Source organism: Rhinolophus ferrumequinum, chromosome 17 (genome assembly GCF_004115265.2).
Source record: "Rhinolophus ferrumequinum isolate MPI-CBG mRhiFer1 chromosome 17, mRhiFer1_v1.p, whole genome shotgun sequence".
NCBI classification, from domain to species: Eukaryota; Metazoa; Chordata; class Mammalia; order Chiroptera; family Rhinolophidae; genus Rhinolophus; species Rhinolophus ferrumequinum.
Window position 1 is genome coordinate 32,024,463 of NC_046300.1, and position 19,692 is coordinate 32,044,154.

The 19,692-nt window shown below is 35.9% G+C and overlaps 1 protein-coding gene across 7 annotated transcripts in view; it reads left to right on the forward strand.

Annotated features, from left to right (window-relative positions):
- ATP2C1 (ATPase secretory pathway Ca2+ transporting 1) overlaps positions 1 to 13,809 on the forward strand; it is a 110,007-nt gene extending 96,198 nt beyond the window's left edge. For all 7 annotated transcript variants that reach the window (XM_033132569.1, XM_033132574.1, XM_033132572.1 and 4 more), the window contains 8 exons: positions 2,245 to 2,295; positions 3,025 to 3,191; positions 4,618 to 4,686; positions 5,338 to 5,454; positions 6,554 to 6,701; positions 7,220 to 7,315; positions 8,449 to 8,590; positions 8,929 to 13,809. In XM_033132569.1, the coding sequence (XP_032988460.1) occupies positions 2,245 to 2,295; positions 3,025 to 3,191; positions 4,618 to 4,686; positions 5,338 to 5,454; positions 6,554 to 6,701; positions 7,220 to 7,315; positions 8,449 to 8,590; positions 8,929 to 9,059 (921 nt within the window). In that variant the 3' untranslated portion in view covers positions 9,060 to 13,809. The remainder of the gene's footprint in view (positions 1 to 2,244; positions 2,296 to 3,024; positions 3,192 to 4,617; positions 4,687 to 5,337; positions 5,455 to 6,553; positions 6,702 to 7,219; positions 7,316 to 8,448; positions 8,591 to 8,928) is intronic.
- The last annotated feature ends 5,883 nt before the right edge of the window (positions 13,810 to 19,692 follow it).

The window sequence follows — 19,692 nt, forward strand, 5'->3', positions numbered from 1 at the left end:
GATATGGTTTGATTGCTGTTTTAACAATTTCATTTTGGCCACTGTGTTGGGAATAGACAGCAGGAGGCAAGGGCTGAAATTTAAAAAATCAGTTCAGAGATATTGGCCCAGGGTGTTGGCAATGGGTTTAGAGTAAGGAAGTCAAATTCTGGTTATATTTGAGAATGGAGCCAATAGGATTTGCCATCAAACTGCCTGTGGCATGTGAGAGAAAAGGAGGAATCAAGGGTGACTCCAAACATTTGGAGCCTGAGCGACTGCAAGAATGTACTTGTCATCAGCAGGGGATTTGAGGAAGTGCGTTTTGGGGCAATAATGGGTTCATTTTGGGATGTGTTTAAGTCTGAGATGAGACATCATAGAAAATATGGAGTGGGTAGGTGGATTAGTTTCATCCATCTGGATTTCAGAAGAGATGTCAGAGCTGGAGATAAAAATGCATATGAGTATAAATGAAATCCAAATCTATAAGGCTGGATGAGCTCACCTAGGGAGAAGCAGGGGATCTTTGACCTCTTATAGAGAAGAGTAAGAACTAAATCCTGGAATACTTCCAACATTCAGACTTCAGGGAGGTCCAGAGGAATATGTACAAGAGGAGCAGCCAGAAAGGTGGGAGGAAGACGAGGACAGTATAGGGTGGTCATGGAACCCAAGAGAAGGTGGTGGTTCAGAAGGAAGGAGTTGGCAGCTCTGTTAGGGTGCTGCTGAGAGGTTAAGTCGGATGAGAAATGACCATTGGGTAACCATGTGGGGTGATCTTTGGTACTCTTGGGTAGGGAGTGGTTTCATTGCCATGGTGGGGTTAACGACTTGATGGGAATGGATTCAGGAGAGAATGGGAAGAGAGAAATGGGAGACAGCAAGGATAGGCAGCTGGAAGAGTTTTGCTATAAAGGGGGAAAGTAGGGTGGCAGCTGAAATGGGAAGGGAAGGTTTTTATTTAAATGAAAGGAACAACATGTTTGTAAATTGAAGGTAAAGATGCAGCAGTAAGGAAAAATTTTGATGTAAGAGGGGGTCAAATTTCTGGAGCAATGATGTTAAGTAGGTAAGAAAGTGGAATATTTCACTGGCACTAGGTGCATATTCAGTTCATCTGTAGTAAAATAAGAGAAGGAAAGGACAGTGCCTGGATACAGATCCTGGATGCTGGGAATTGTGGAAATTTTCTTCTGATTCAGGTGTTTTTGGTTTTTTTTGGAAGTAGGAAACAAGGTTTTCAGCTGAGAGTGGGGTTGGAATAATGGATAAATTGGAAGTATGAGGAGAGAAAACTAGTATGAGTGAATCCTTTAGTAGAATAGGAAAAAGAATGGTGTGTATTATGTGGATATTAAAATCACCATGACTTGGAAGCATTGGAGAGTGACAGTGATGCAGAATTTTAAATCTTTGTGAAACTTGGGGGACTGAACTCGGGAGCAGTGAGTGCCTGCAGTTAGAGGGACATAGTGTCACGTAACATTCAAAACTGAGGTTTTATGAATAAAGAAGGGAGAATGGAATACACCTACCCACCCCCCCAGGCTCTTGTCATGGTACTATTTGAGAGGACTGGAGGGATGGCCCATGTTTTGTGGAAAAATTAAGTTAGTGCAATGTGGAAAAGAGGGGAGGTTACAGGGGATTTTGTTGATGACTGATGACTGACTTTGGGACGAAGTGAAAGGGTTTCAGGAGACCAGGAGATGGGATCAGAAAAAGGGGTTAAATATGTGATTCGGAGAGAGAAGATCATATGCGCAGTTGGATATTTAGTGGAAGAGATCCTAATGAATTTCCTGAATAAAAGAAAAGGAGCAGTAAAAAAAAGGCGGGGGGGTGGGGAGGTGGTGGGAAGCTCTACAGACATTAAGAAGTAGCTGTTCTTTCTCTTTCCTGAAGACAGAACAAAGGGAAGAGGCCGTTTTAGTTGTATGCCAGTGCCATGAGTAAACAATTGCAAGAGAGTTTTTCCTTTCTCTGTCTCTGAAATATTTCAAGAGTTAAGGTTATTTTCTCTTCAGAGCTTGAACATAAAAGGATAAATCGGTAACTTAGTTTTGTCTTTCCTTTGGTAAAGTTTGAAATGACTATGTCAAATGAGTATCTTAAAGAACATATGGCATATTACTTAAATTTAATCTCTGGCAAATACAGTATAAATTGATAATTTAAAAAATCATTGTTAATTATAAGTGCATGGGTTATTCTGATATTTCTTTACATTGAAGATTTTTAATGTACCTTGTATTTTAACAGGTTGCGGTATTTTACAGAGCCAGTCCAAGGCACAAGATGAAAATTATTAAGGTGGGTCTCTAAGAATCAGATTGTTTAATTTCTATATTCAAGATACTGTTTCTTGTCTTTCATTACTAGGAGATTTGATAGAGCATTAAAGTCAGGAGTACTATGAAACAAAATAGGTGATTTTTTTTTTTAGACCCTGAAATGGAAGCACTAATAGAGAATTTAATTAACAAAGAAGGATGTAAAAGGAAACTTCAATTAGACTTCTGCAAATACAACCTTCTTTAAACAAATGAACAATGTAGAAGTATGTTCTGACCAGGAGTTCATAGCAAAATCATCCTGGTGAATAGCAATAATTACTTAAAAACTGAATAAACACATCCAGAAAAAAAATGTTTTATGTGAACAATATTTAAAAGGCTATCGTTATGTATATGAATTACCATATTTTGTGGTGTATAATGAGTACTTTTTTTGCCCAAATTTGAGGGGAAAATAAGGATGCGCATTATGCATGGGTAGTACTAATTCTGTATCTATATAAGTGTTTTTAATTCTTTTATTTATGCTTATGAGTTAAAAGTATAACTCTAGAAATCAATAACGATATCTGTATGCAAAATCTCAGTATGTTGGAGTTTATTGAAAAATTGGTGGTCTGTATTATTTCTAATTGTAGTTATGTGGGAAAAAAAATAGAGAGGATTTGTTTCTCCTTTTGTCTGTGTAGAAGCAACATTTTCATCAGAATGCCTCCCTCCACCTTTTTCCCCTCCTCCACTATAGTCTCTACAGAAGAGTGGGTCGGTTGTAGCCATGACAGGAGATGGAGTAAATGATGCAGTTGCTCTGAAGGCTGCCGACATCGGCGTTGCGATGGGTCAGACTGGCACAGATGTCTGCAAAGAGGCAGCAGACATGATCCTGGTGGATGACGATTTCCAAACCATAATGTAAGTTCTGTTTCAGTATTCCCCTGAATACTGATTTTCAGTGTTCTCTGATTCACATTAGAGAATCTTCTTCCATCCTTTCCTGCACCCCATCCCAAGACAATTCAAGTGGAAAAGAATTAACAGTGTTTAAACATTGGATGAGCTAAACTATTTTACTACATCAATTAATCTTGTTTGGTGGCATAGAGTGGAGTTTTGGAGAAAGTTATTTGTATGGAATGGAAAAGACATAATAAATGGCAGGGCCATTCATTTAAGAAATATTTACTGAGTACCAATTAAGTGTCACATTTTTCTGGCCCTAAGTATGGTGGTACAGCAGTGAACCTTCACCGGGCCTTTATTCTAGTTGAATTCAGGCTATTTAGAAATATGTGCATGGCCTTACACTAAGTATTTAAAATAATCAAGTTCCCATCCATACTTATTTCTTTATATCAGTAATTGTTCATGTTGTCAATGATACAATTTATTAAGTTCCAATAGCCTTGTCTGTTTCAGCCACAATTTCTAAGATTTAGAGTCTTATATAATACCTCGTGGTGTTAGTTTCACACCGTTCAGGTGGGGGTCATCTGAATCCTGATTTTTTTGTTTTTGTTTTTGTTTTTTGGATAATCATGTGCCAATCTGAGTCTTACTCAGTTCAGGGACACATGCTAATTATACCCCCCATGGTGCTTCATTAACCCATTGTGGCCCAAAGTGGAGCATGTGGGAGCTCAGGACTCCGAATTGCCAAGCTTTTACAAGGAAATATGACTTCTTTCTTTCCATTCTGAGAATTGTATAAAAATCTTGAAAGAAAGGAGAAATTGTTTAAAAAAACATGTATTTTCCTAGATTGAACCAGATGAATGAGAGAATTTAAATGAATCTTTGTAAACCATTTTCTTTATATAGTTCTGCTACAACGCGTATCTATTTGTGTATAGGAGCAACAGGTAGCTTCAATTTTATAATTTGTTTATATCATTGATATTTATTTCCTGATATATGTTAATGTACCCTCTTACCATGCATGCATCTTGTACCTTTAAGAAAAATAAATGTGGGTAAAGAAGATCATTATTGTAGTATTTATAAGTATGTAGTATTACCTCTTGTGTAGAATGACAATATGTGATTTTAGTGTTGAAATATCTTTTTAAGAATAAGAATTTTAATTTTGTATAATGAAATTAGTTCAGGTGGAACTTAGCAGGCTTGACTTTAATTCCTTGCTAGAACAATGTTTCCATATTTTCTCCTAATCTTAATTACGTGAAGAAAATAATAGATTCTTTCAATGATGTATGTGTTATATCCATTGGAAATTTGTTTTCAAAATTAGTTGCACAGTGTTCTAGTATAGATATATCTTTATTTTTGTGTGATATTATAGTATTTTCTCACTTAATTTTTTTTTTTTTTTAAATTTCAGGTCTGCAATTGAAGAGGGTAAAGGGATTTATAATAACATTAAAAATTTTGTTAGATTCCAGCTGAGCACGTAAGTTTGTAAGAAGTTTGTCACCATGGGTCTTATAGATAAATTATATGAAAAGTGGAATTCAAGCAGAATGCCTACAAGCTTCTGGGCTTTCTTTTTGAGGGTTGTTTCATATGTAAGTTTTCCAAATGAAAATTAATTCTAAAATTAAAAATGGCATGATTAATAGGTACTAAATGTAATGATTTATCTATATCACCATCATAATATATAAACCTTTGTGATTTATTTAATAGCTTCTGAAATAACTGAGGAAGGGGTGTCAAATCTTAATTTTTCCTCCTAGTATATCTTTTTCCAAAACCAGAAGGGTTTTTCTGTAGTCAAAAAAGAGTACCAAAATATTGTTAAAACTGTTAACTGTTGTGTAACAACAGCTATTCTGAACTCAATTTTAAAATCTCCCTCTATTGATTGTTTTTATCTAAACATCTTGGAAAATCCTTTATTAAAATATTGTGGATTGTAAGGGTTACCCCTGGCTTCAAAATGTTCATGCGAATGAAGCATAGGTTACTTGAAAATATAGGCTTTCTTTAAAAGCACAGTAGTAACATGAGATTTGTAAATGTTAAAAATGCGGTATCTTAACAGTTAGTAAGAATTATGGTGTGCTGATAGAATTTTTTAAATGACTCTTTTTTTCAACAGGAGTATAGCAGCATTAACTTTAATCTCATTGGCTACATTAATGAACTTTCCTAATCCTCTCAATGCCATGCAGATTTTGTGGATCAATATTATCATGGATGGACCTCCAGCTCAGAGGTAAGAGTTTTTTCTTAAACTAGAAGGACAAGGAAGGCATGATATCATGATAATTAAGTTGTAAGACTTCATTCATGAATAGCATTAGAAACCTTTGCAGTAACATGTTTGTTATATATTGATGTGTGTATATCATTTGTTTTCTTTGGGCACTCATTCATGTGTTATGAATCTGAGCCTTTACGCTACGTTAGATGCCCAGCCTTAAGTTGAGAACAGATCAGTACAATCCTCTGTAAGCTTTTTGTTTCTAAGAATGGGATGTAATGGAGAAATCTTTGAGTTTAGTGTTACTATTGATTGTCTTAGAATTTCTGATTCGTTCATTAGAGTAATATAAATCTGCAGAGGAGTATCAGATACAATAATTTAATACATGAAAATTTAGGGAGGACTTAGAAAATCTGAGTCTTTGACATAGTTAGAGACATATTTTAGAAACTTTGGGAAAGTGTTGAAGGACCTAAGCATTCTAAGTATTTTCTTTTATAATAATAGGGCCATAGATGTCACTTCCCAACACAAAGAGCAGATACATGTCAGTAGCCTTTACAACAAAATTATTCGTAGTTGAAACTTACTGCATGAAAGATGTTTCAAAGTCCAGTTGGTAGGTCATGTACTTCAGATCATATTTGCAATAACTGTACTTAACCGTGTTTCCCCGAACATAAGACCTAGCCGGACCGTCAGCTCTAATGCGTCTTTTGGAGCAAAAATTAATATAAGACCCGGTCTTATAGTAAAATTATAATAAAATAAGACCGGTCTTATATTAATTTTTGCTCCAAAAGACGCATTAGAGCTGACGGTCCGGCTAGGTCTTATGTTCGGGGAAACACGGTATATGTAAATGAAATTGGACAATTTTTTGAAATTCGACTATCAGTCTCCTATCAAACTGTGCCAAATAAATAAGAATAAAATAGGAAAGAGTGATAAAATGTGTGGTTATTTTTAAGTAATGATAGCCAAAGTTTATTTTGTTTTTATAAGAAAGAACTTAGTTTTCTGGATAATTGAGGTTAATCAGATTGTAAAAGAAACAAATCCAAACATTAAAACTTTAAAGTAATTTACTTTTCTGTTTGTTTTGAAGCCTTGGAGTAGAACCAGTGGATAAAGATGTCATTCGTAAACCTCCACGCAACTGGAAGGACAGCATTTTGACCAAAAACCTCATACTTAAAATACTTGTTTCGTCAATAATCATTGTTTGTGGGACTCTGTTTGTCTTCTGGCGGGAGGTATATTCACCAGATAAGCTGCTTTATTAACATGCATTCTGTATGATAGGACTCTTGTTATTTTTTTGTGTTAAATGGAACGCTGAAATTTAGGAGAGCTCTTTGAAAAAAATGAAAACATTTAAAAAATAGTTTAATTTCAACCTTTATGGGTAAACAGAATTTCTCATTCGTTCATTGGAGTAATATAAATCTGCAGAGGAGGATTATCAGATACAATAATGTAATACATGAAAATTTAGGGAGGACTTAGAAAATCTGAGTCTTTGACATAGTTACATTATTGTCATCAAAAAAGAAGTTTTAATATCCATTATATAGTTTATGAGAAGACATTTTACTTTATGATGACTACAGCTGTTCAAATGGCATATAGGATATTTAGGTAGCTTATATGTTTTTATATTTTAAGATTAAAGCTGTTTTATCCTAATGGAAAGAAAATATTAACCTTTTAAAAACATGCAGTATTTGTCCATTAAATTCAGCCACTGAAAATCATTTTTTCCTTTTGACAGCTGCGAGATAATGTGATAACACCTCGAGACACAACAATGACCTTCACATGCTTTGTGTTTTTTGACATGTTTAATGCACTAAGTTCCAGATCCCAGGTATGCTTAGGTAATCTTAGGTGACTGATTGAATTGGGTAGAGTACTTTCTAATTGTAAGTAGCCAAGGATTGTGGGTTTTTAGCTTTGCCTGATTTTGTAGTCACAAATTACAGCCTCAGATATAGCCTTCCTACAAACAGCTGTCTACACACATGTTATAGTGGGGATGAGGTATTTGGGGAGATAAGCCTTACCTTTGACCAGAAGATCGAAGTAAATCACAAGTGTTATCAATTGATCTTTCTTCTTTCCATTCATTCCCTTATTATCTGTAGCTATGTGATAGGTTCAGGTTAACAATATCCGAGCATAGGACAAACCACACGGGTTCTGTCAAGATGGTATTAGTCTCAGTTTAGAAGAAAGTATTGTTAGAAGTACAAGAACAATTTTGTGCATATTCATCTTTTCCCATTACTTCCATCTGTGTCTCAAAACTTAGGACATTTTAAATTTACTTTTCTTCCCTGTTACATCTTTAGGTGTGATTACCTTTTCTTAATCAAATTATTTTGATAGAAAATAATGGGCTAAGACCTGGTGGTACTTTTTCAGATCAATCTTTTTTTTTGAGAACTAGTTCCATTTGAAGCTTGAGTATTGGTTTCAATGTTAGAGCATCTTATGAATCCTTACCATTTGCCATGATAGAACTTTCCAAGTACAATGAATTGTCATTAATTTAGACTAATTTTTGAAGATGATATACTATTCACTTTTTGTTTTATGAAAGGCAGCTTTACTTTTTCAGTACACATATAACTAGGTCCATTCTTCAAGGAAGATTTTAGGATTATCTAACTTAATGAATGGATAGAAATGATTAGCAAAATAATCATACAAAATAAAATTTCTTTAGTTTTGGAATGCTAAAGTAAGTTTCCTTTCTGTGATCTTTAATCTCATCACTCTTTTAAAGAAAGCCCTTTCTTGATAAACGGAAGCTGCTTTAAAATTTACCCTTATTCCATCTGAAGTATTTCAAGATAATAGTTAAAATTAAGAGACTTTATGGTACTTTCCATTGCAAGAATTCAGTCCAGCTTATTAAAAATTAGAGGTGAACGTGATAATAAAGTAGTTGTTTCTATGACCAAGAAGTAATAATTGAACTCTCTTCTCTACCAACAGACCAAATCTGTGTTTGAGATTGGACTCTGCAGTAATAAAATGTTTTGCTACGCAGTTCTTGGATCCATCATGGGACAGTTATTAGTTATTTACTTTCCTCCACTTCAGAAAGTTTTTCAGACTGAGAGCCTAAGTATACTGGGTAAAGAAAATATTATCTTTATAATTTATATATTTTAGATGAATTGTTTTAAGTATTTTTAATGCTTTTGTTCTAATAAAAATTTTCTTTTAAAAAGTGAAATAGGAAAAGTGATTGACTTGATTTGAAAAAGAAGTGTGCTCCATTTCTTCATTGGGAGAAGTTAGGGACTCACTGTCCCAATTCTAGGCTTTTATATTTTTATAGTTTTTTCTTGTAATTTTTTCTTTTAATCTTTCATAGGTTATTAATTGTTATATTTGGTGATTCTGTTAGCTAGTAAGCTTTGCAACTATAAGTTTCAAAGAATTGTAAACCCAATTTATTTTCTCTTACAGATCTGCTGTTTCTTTTGGGTCTCACCTCGTCAGTGTGCATAGTGGCAGAAATTATAAAGAAGGTTGAAAGAAGCCGGGAAAAGATTCAAAAGCATGTTAATTCAACATCGTCGTCTTTTCTTGAAGTATGATGCATATTGCATTCTTTTATTTGCAAACTAGGAATTGCATTCTGAAGATCATTTAGAAGGGCAAGTTCAAGAAGATAATGAAGATTTGAGAACTTTTTAACTTTTCATTGACTAAAAACGAGCGTGTTAATGTTAGACTTTATTTGAGACTTTAACCTGCTGGCAGTTCCAAATGAAATTATGCGACTTTGATAACAGATTTCTTGATTTAAATTGGCTCTTGCGATTAAGTGGAACTTTATAAAGCATATGGGCATTTATTTAATTAAAAAGAAAAAAGGTAAAACCTGAACCACTTAAAGAGGTCTAACAGTACAAATACACTATCTATCTTAGATAGATATAAATATTTTTTTTTAATTTTTAAATATTATACTATTTATGGTGGTGGGGCTTTCTTACTAATACACAAATAAATTTAATCATTTCAAAGGCATTCTATTCAGTTTAGAATTTGATTCCCAAGAGTGCCATATTTCAGCTACTGTATTTCCTTTTTCCTGCAATGTAAGCAGCTCAGATACCTTGTGTTACCATTTTTGTATATCAAGTTTTTTGCGCAGGATGTCACCACTGTCAGATCACTGTTCTTTTCTTTCTTTTTGTGACTGAAAAGCCTATACTGCAATTTTAAGTAAATGTTTGCTTTTCTTAGTATAAATGGTTGCTTTTATTTTTTTTTTTTTGCCCCAGCTATGAGTCTTTGGTCTAGCAAAATTAATACAGGGCTATCAAGTGGCATTCTAGTTTGAGTAGCCATGTCTTTAATTAACACTTAGTCATAGAGTCAAAAATATTTAAGACTCATTGGGCTGAAATTTATAACAAATTATATTAACATGTTATGCCTCCTTTTAGAGTTAAATATAAATCACACTTTGTCAAACATAATTTTGTCATTCCCTAAATACAAATCCAAGTACCTCACCTGAATAACTGAATTTTATTATTTTTAATATCTTTTTATATGTATTTTTAAGCATCTTTCTTAGGAAGTATAGAGTGCTGTACTTAAAGAATAAGAAAAGCCCCAAGCCCAAACAGATGGTTTCAGAACCAGGGTATATGTGGAAGATTCTGTGCTGGCCGCCCTCTTCATGTATCTTTCTCTGGCCCAGACTGCGGCACAACCCTGAGCTTTTCCCTGTTCCTACTGCACCATTTGTTCCCTGCCTTCGTTCTGTTTCATTGGGCATGCTAGAGAAATAGATGGATTTGCTCTTGTAATGCCATCAGTTTTTATAATAGCTTGATGAGGTATAGGTAATTTGTTTTGAGTGTGTGGCAAATTTGGGCCAGAAATTCAAAATTAGAAATCCATTTTCCTGTTGATTATTTCTTTCTGAAACAGAAATGGGTCTCAAATTCTTACATATGTAATTCTACCTGAAGTAAGTTGAGTTTTGTATTTTGTAATTATTCTCCATTTTATAAACTGTCAGGATAAACCACTGTCTAGTTATTATCACCAATATTAAATCCAGTATTATCACTGAAATATTGTTGTCAATGATAGGGAAAATATATATACTTTGATTCCTTGTTAGTGAAACAATTGAGTATAAGGAGCTGAGATGTCTGCAGTTTATTCTACTTTAAGACTCAGTAGTCAGATCTCATTAGATGGAACATGGGAGCCATTGTCTAATTAGCTTTATCTTTAGTGACATGATGTCTCATTCTTAAATTTTGTAATGATTTTCCTTCTCTGTTACAAAGACTTGAAATACGTATTTAAGTGCACGTTAGTCTTTTGTTTTGGCCTTTTAGGTTCAGAGTATGACTCGAATGAAATAAATGTGCCTGTTCTTTTGTTTGGTTTTTGAACCAAAAAAAAAAGAAAGAAAGATTTCTTTTTATAAGTTAATGACCTTCTAGTTGGGTTTGTTAACGTTAAAATCATATGGGTGCTGAGGATAACGGGAATTAGGCAGTACTCAGAGTACACAGAACCTGTGATTTAAAAACAAGTGAAACGCACAGTACACATACACTACATCCAGGTTTGAATTTTCCATAGTCTAGCAACAAATTAGAATATTTGTATGTACATCTTTGATGGTATATTATCCAAATTCGCATAGATAATTTAAATGCTCTAGTGTGTAAATTAAAAAATTTTAACCCCATTTCCTAGCCCAAGACCTTGCTAGAGTTCCCTAATAATATTAATTTAATTTTTCCCTGTTAGACTACTTCATGAAGTTATTTAGCTCCAAAATTATTAAACATCTCAAGGAAGAAAGAAAAGGACTTGAAATAATTCACCAAATGATTAAAACTGGCAGCAAAGAAACAGGGCTTAGCATGTTGCCTCACATTTGTCCTGGGCACTTCATGATCCAGAGATGAAACAAGTGACACCAGGCAACTTAAAAACCTCCCCTGTCAGGCTACAGGCTTTATTGAATAGCTGAGACCACACTCACAGGGATAAACACTTTTTTACCTTTCATACCTATGCAAGGTACATCTTTTATATTGGTAGTCTTTCTGAAATCACTTTCAGTTATGATCTCTTTCATATAGCATATGAGCAAAGTGAGTATTGGTCACACTCAGTTTCTCAATGAAATGAATTGGTGGCAAACAATACATTTCTTATGTAAGAACCTTAATTAACTTTACCTTGCTTTCTGCCTTTGTCACCGGGCACTTCCACATATGCCTCACCCAGAAACTTGGATGAATTGATTGTCATTTCCGTTAACTTTGATTTAGTGGCTGGAGTGTGCTAGGAATAGAAAGGTGATGGCATCCCTGCCCTTTGGGAGCTCCTGGGTAGGTTTGCAGGGGGATATAACTATTCCCAGGCTGTTTCTTGAAAGGTAGTAGTGGTCTTTGCACATTTATTTTAAAAATACACATAACATTAAAATGAATCCTGCACACATTTTACTGGCAGTGTACCTTGACATTGGCATTTGGAAATCTTTGAAATGCCTTTTCAGACTAAGCTGAAATCCAAACAGTAGCTGATTTGCATGCTAACACATGGTGTGCAAAAATATTAATCCTAACTGGTATGTGACTGGACAAGCATACCATCCTCATAATTAAGCTTCCTTGAGCTCAGTTAGCACTTGGTATGACTGTTAACTCTTGCTGGACAACCTTATTTGGGATTTTTGTTTTCAGAGATGGTTATTGTTAAAAATGGATCATGATTAAGCAGTCCTTGATATTAATATAAATATAATAGTCTGCAGATACTGTAGTAGGTTTAGATTTATAGAGGTAGTATTTTGCCTTTGGGAAGTCCTCAGTCTTAACTCTGGAGGCCAAAGTGAAATACATCAGATACAGTGCTAAATGCTGCCCAAAATGCTACAGTAGCCAAAGGAGAGAGACAACTTCACTGAAGGAGGTTGTTGAAGAAATTTCCTAGAACTAGTGGCATCTGAATCCGTGTTCTTAAGTTGGGAATCTCTAGCGAAGAAGCAGCAGGACATTGCAACCAAATGGCACAGCCTCTGCAGAGGTGTGGATAGGGGCTAGATAGAACAGGTGAAAACCACAAGGAGTTTGGCTGGTAAGGCAGGAAATATGTAATGTGAGGGCTTGGACAGATAGACAGGAGCCCAGTGATAAAGAGGAGGACACTTGACTTGTAACGCACTGGAGGATTTGAAGAGTGTGATGTGAGTTTGGATTTCTGTCTTGCAACATGCTGATGGAAGCACAGAGTAGTAGATTATAAAGACAAACAGGGAGACTGAATAGAGAATTGTAGAAACTTAAGGGGTAGATGGACAAATTGAGCTGTGGCAGTTAGTACGGAGAGAAAGGCATAGAATATCTATCTTATAAGAGATAGCATTGACATGACCATACAGGAGAAAGGGAAAATGTGGAAGATACCCCGGTTTCTGGCTCCCTGATTTGGATTGTAGAGCTTTTAGGAGAATTACCAAAGCTAAGCAGCCTTCAGTGGAACACAGGTCAATTTGAAATGTCACGTTTGTGGTGTCCTTGAGATTTCCCAAGGTACATGTTAGATGAGGTCTCTAGCACAGAATGAATTAAAGCTGTGGCTGACTAATTATAATGTGGTTGGAAAATAATTTCATATTACAAGCATCATACTTTTTTTTTTTTGCTAAAAGTAAAGCAGTAAATGAATGTAAACAGCTTTGACAGAATAAGATATATTTTGAAAATAGTTTCTTTATAGAGTTATTACTTAAGAATCAGCACACAGTTATTTAAATTCAAAATGTAGGGGGAAAAGGATTAGAATTCTATTACAGCCTCCTTTGTTACAAAGCTTTCTGAATGAATTTGTTATTAAGGTTACTGACTAGAAAACACTGATCTGAATTACTGGTAGCACATGCGCGTACTTTTGATGTTTGTGGTAAGACACTCTCTTAAGAGGTGAGGAATATGTAGAGCAAAGAACTTGATAACTCAGACTGAAGTTTGCTGCGGGTGGAAACCCAGAAAGTGAATAGCATGAACGTTAGAAAATAGCTGCATGCTCCAAACAAGTAATTTATGGCAGGAGAGTAGAAAACGTTGATTTTTTTTTTTTTCCATTTTACTCATAATTCTTTCTTGGATCTTTCTAGCCTCATATCCCACATGGTGTTCCAACACAATCCACTTACTAGTCTTTTTGGGCAGTATTCCTTCAACTTGAAATCCTTTTTCCACTGCCTCAATTTTGAGAATGAGAATTGTTACTTGCTCTTCAAAAACCAGCTGAAGAGACAGCCAGGATGGCCCTTCCAGATTGCTCTAAATGGTGTGTGTGTCTGTGTGTGTGTGTGTGTGTGTGTGTGTGTGTGTGTGTGTGTGTGTTACCATTTCTTGTAAATACTATTAAGAATAAAAGCAGCCATAAATTTGGGCATAAAATTACGGGATTTTATTTTTTTAGAAAGTATTAGAAATATAAGTCCAAGCCACTTCCTGCATAAATCTAGATAGAAATTTGATATCTTTTTTCATTGAAAATTAAGTGGTGAAGTTGGGGGAGGAAAGTGAAAAATATTTGAGCCATTAGTTTTGATCCTTATAGTTTCTTTTCTAGCCTAAATGTCACCAAGGTCCTGTGTACACCCGAGTGTAGCTGCCTGTGTCTGTACAGCTGCTGCAGGTAGAAAGTGTCCTGTGCAGGTCACTGTATACACCTGACATTGCTATTCCTGTCCCGTTTTGCTCAAGTCTAGACAAAGTGAAAAATACCCTGGCAAAGGTTCACATTTCTGTGGTGGCCTCCATGGCTGTTAGGCCTGGCGGAACTGCTTTTTATATCTAAATCAAGGTCGCCCCATCACTGTTACTTCTTGAGCAACACTGCATTGTTCTACTGAGTAACCCTCTGAATAGAAACCACATCTCAGTTTTAACAGCACACAGTGCTGGAAATTGAGCAAATTGTTCTACAGGAGCCTAAAGGTCCATTTTTGGATTCTGAGTATTTCCAGCTTTTGAACTTAAAGTATGCTTTTAAGTACAATAATTTTTTTAAAGACCAATCTGCTCAGCTCTATTAAAAGCAATTTTCTATTAAGGCCTTCCCTATGATAAGTATACTGAATGCCCATTGGCTGTGAAGTAACAATTTGGTGCCATGTTATGGTTAAAAAGAAAATAATGTAATGCCTCGACTATTTGCTTGTTTTCATAAAGTCTGCATCTCAAAAGCATAATGTGAAAGAACTTGTTGTGTGAGTCTTACAAAACACTATCTTTGGAGCAATATATAGCAAGCCCCAACCAAATAGGTGATTATTGAAAATGTATGCTTAATAAGAAAGATGTGACAAACTTTACATGTAAACATTATTGATCAATTGTAGGGAGTTAGAAATGAGTATGTTTTCATGTTCCTTTCTGACATTCATCCATATGGTTATATAGTAGGATTGCATTAGAATTTATAAGTATCTTTCTACATGGAACAGGTCTGGTGGCCCATGAATTAGCTAGAGGTGTTAAAAGTTAGGGAAACTATTTTAATACCTCACTAACTCAATCATATGGGCTATTTGTTTAGTTTTGGAGTTGACAGAATGGTGTGCAGGCCAACTCTGTTTGCTGCCAGATTTATAAAGTTTTATTAGAACACAGCTATGCTCGTTCATTTACGTATTATCACTGCTTTCAGGCTACAACAGTTGAGGTGAGTAGTTGCAACAGAGACCATAGGGCCCACTAAACCTAAAATAATTAACAGAAAAGGTTGCCTACTCATATATTCAAAAAGAGGAAAATAGACCTACATGTTGGATTCAGTGGACAGAAAAGAAGTGGCATCAATATTTTCTCCCCTCCAATCTCCCAACAGGATGTTCTCTCTGGGATGGATGTACTTGACACCAGATTTAATACCAGTGACTCCCCTGAGTCTCTTCCAAGGCTCCTATGTGGAGAAAGTCAGTCTCATTCTATTCTCAGAACATCATCAGGGAGGACATGGCAGCTGTTAACCAGTCCCACCTCATCACCAAGGCTCCTTGTTCTTACATCGGGTGGAGTGTTTTGATCCTTTGTTCCATCTGAGTTGGGCTCCTCAACACACACACACACACACACACACACACACCACCACAACCACTCACCTAAACTTTTATGGTAGATTCTGCTCCTCACTGGTCTACCTGACCCCTCCTGCCCTCTTGAACGTACAAGAGAATTGGGGGTTTCCCTCTCATTGGTTGTTTCCTCCTAACACAAACACAGAAACGGGTCAAATTTGAGTAGGCTAAATTATATTATCTTGCTTAGGGAAGACAAAGTTTAGTAATAGTAGAACCCAAAATATCCTGTCAGCTCAGTCTTAGGGAAAAATACACTTTGTAACTCATTGTCTTGCGACAACATTCTAAACCAAAACATATTTGTTTAGTACTTATCACATTTCTAAGGTAAAAGTGATGACAATATTGCTTAGGGAATTTCTCTTACTGCCCACTCTTGGCTATCTGACTTACTGTTTTACGAAATAGATTATGGTTATCATAGTAGGGTCAATTTCTTCAGTTTGTCTTTAAAAAAACAACTTTCATACATTGAAAGTTTGAAGGGCTATAGTATTTTGTGATTGGAAACTTGGGTTTGTGGCTGTCACTATTCCTAGAGTTCAACACCAAAGGGCCACCCACCCCCTTTTTTTTAACCTGTTTTCCATAGTTTCTTTCTTGGGGTAAGACAAGGGAGCATCAGAAGCGTGCTCTCCTGATGCCATCATTCCTGGAGGCTTCAACTATTGCAAACATTTCTCTGATTCTCATAGTACAACATACTCATTGGAGTTATTTGTAAATAGATGAGCGGAGAGGAAAACGTTTCATAATCTCAACACCCAGAGAGTTTAATAAAAGGCTCCAGACATATATCCAGCTGTCCGACAGATGTCTCCACTTAAGCGCCTAAAAGGTATGTCTAACTTAACATATCCCTGGTTCCCCACTTCCCAACTACACCCCATCTTACATAAATGAATGACAACTGAATAAGAAATCTGAAAACAGGGTTGCCAGTATTTAATGAAGTATAAAATGCTGTATGACAATAGCAATTTTAGCAATAATTTTATAGTTCTCACTGGTACGTTTACAAACCCATTTTTTTCCTAGAGTTATGTTACTATGTATTTACTCAAAAAGTTTTCACATTTGAGTGAGTTCACCAGCTAATAGGTAGATGAATCCACATAACCCCTGTATCATGAATCATAATTACATGGTATCCATGGTAGCAAGTATGGAGACACAGTGAAAGTAGACTTCCTGCTTTTCCTGCCCACATCCTTGGATTTATTCCCCCATAATGTGTACCAGACAGAGGAAGATACGTTGGCAGGAATGCCTAGACAGACACATGGCAGTACTTCAAGAACTAGCACCTCAGTTCCCCAAAGGACTAGCTCTGTGTTAAAACACCTGAAAAGTTCTCATCTTCTATGCTAGTTCACATAATGGCATACTTTTTCACAAAGCCCAATGATTCCATCTCACATATGTTCAAAAATCCAACATTGGTACTTTCTGATCAGCTTATTACTTTTGTTTTTGCAAAAACATTCCTAGTTGTTCCCTGATCCTGATCACGATCCGTTATGTTGTGCACAGAAATCTCAAGTGTCTCCAAAGTGGTAATGAGAAAATTGATTCTTAAAATATGTATACATGTATAAGTGTCTACATAAATAAATATACACATAAATACATAAATATTGAGAAAGGTTTAGCTGTTGTAACCAGGTACCTAAAACGTTTTCCGGACTAGTTAGGAATTACGAGGATTGCTTTGCGCACTGCAAATGTTCATGTGAGATTCGATTTCTCTCCCTGTAAACCGAATCCAGTGAAACTAGCCGGAAACACTTTTCCATGTGTAATCTCATCTATATCTCCCATTTTCACAGACTGGTATATCGCCTGGTACATCAAGTCTATGAATTTGGAAACGTCTTTCCTCAGCATAAGGTTCCTACCTTAGACTTTTTACAGCTGGATGGGCCTGAATTTTAGCATTCAGACCTGGAAAGGAATGCCAAAGCTACTTAATGGTATGGCTAAGGCAATTCCAGCTGAAAGTGGGGAGGCCTCTTTTTAATCCATCTGTTCAAAATAGTATTAATTTTAAATTGGTACAAGGTACAGAGTCATTTTTAGTTGTCTTGACTGAAATGCATCAACGAAAGACATGAGATAAATACCAAGTACCCCCACATCCATCTCACTAAAAGTATTAAGGTCACTGTGTTTGGAGTTGTGTACTAGTGAAAGTTTATTCTTTTACAGAAGTGATTTCTCCTTTGTCTTGGGGGTGGCTGCTTTCCAGGTGCTGCTCTGGATTCATGCTGTACCAGCCAGCCAAATAACGTGCCAGTAACTGTGGAAATGTCACTAAGGGAAAATTAGGTTTGCCCTCCTTAGGGTTATTGACTAGTGCCAGGATATAACCCTGCCAGTTGCAGGACATTTGCAGGAAGTGGTAAGATCTGCTCTTAATTTTTTTCCTATCTTTAAACACGTCCAGGGCTCTTTCAAATTGGGTTTAAAAACAATACAGAAAATTCCTTGATAACAAGAAAAGGCAGGAAGGGCACAAATATTAATACTCACATATGGATAGTTCCTTCTGGTCGTTTTTCACTATCTTCGGAGGTTGAGCTTGGCTCCCTATTCACAATCTCTTGGCACTTACCCACTCTTTCCAGTATGGCTTCAGCCTAACAGCTTGGCTGAAGTTGCTTTAATATTCTCTCTCTCTTGTCCTCGTCTTAGCCATATTCGCTAGTGCTGACTTCCATTGCCTTTGCAAAATTCTGCCATTAGCTCTGGCAACTACTAGTCTCATGGTGCCTTGATCTTTCTATTCAGCACTCGTACTTCTTCCCAGATCCCTTGATTTGCTTTTGGTTTTCATGTGTGGATGTAATAATAACGGTTATCATGTGCTGTATGTTTTTAGTGCCAGGCTCTGTGTTATGTAACTTAAAAAGTACATGTTATTTTATCCTTAGACAATAATTTGAACTATTGGGATCCCCATTTTACAGATAGGGGAAATTGAGGCATAATCATCGATTTATTTTATGCACAAAGGAGGAAAAGATAATTCTAAGACCTTTCTAGCTATAGAGGTCTTTATCTGCTAAAACTAATTAATTTGAATTCTTTTTCTTATGGTCAATTTTCATGAAAGGCCTTTAGAGTTTATAGGACACACACATACACACACACACACACACACACACACACACTTTGTAAGTCCAGGTATCTCAAAAGTGCTTGTAAAAATAAAGTTCAAGTATAATTTTACCACAACACAGAACATGATTGATTACATTTTCTCTCTCCAACTTCATTTCTAAAATTATTCATTTTAGGAGTCCAGAGTTCCCTTTGTTACTTGAACTGCTTTTTGGTGATGCACATTTCCAAAGCCTCAGGTGAGATTTCATTAGGTAGAACTCAGTCAGAAAGAGCAAGACCTAAAGTCTTGATTAAAAACAGGAAACATTTTCCAAGTGGAATATGGGACATCCTCTGCTTCAACACATGTGATCCCATTGCTTCCTGTACCTCATCTGAATTCCACCTGTCTCTTAAAGCCAAGCTCAAAAGCCAGGTCTGAAAATCCTGATTTGACCTCTCCTCATCCTGGTGACTGCTGTCTCTGTAGCATTCAGTCTGCACTTGGCCATTTTGCACCTGACAGATCGCTTCATAAAATATTCTCTTACTTCATTGTGTGCTGTCTCTCTAAGCAGCTTACACAGTATGTCCTCTGAGAGTTGGGAACTATGTCATATTTCTTTGGTGGCATATTTATGACTTCAGATATCCTGTGGCATATTTATGACCTCTCATTTAATACAGGACAGGATACATACTGGGGTAGGTAACTTTCCTGAATTCTCACATAGAGTAAGAGTTAATGGGCATTATTAGATTTTAACTCCTTTACTGCAAGGTTGAGTAATTTCAAGTGAATCGCCCTGATTGCAATGGCTAGCGAAGGGAATCTGACTTCTTAAGTCTACTGAAGGAGGGCCCCTTTGCTTGAAAAACTTTTAATGAAAGAAAAAGATGATTGATATAACTGACTTTTAATTAAACTCTGTAGCTCATACACTCTTCAGTTTGGTGCCTGTCAAACCAGTTATTTGTCA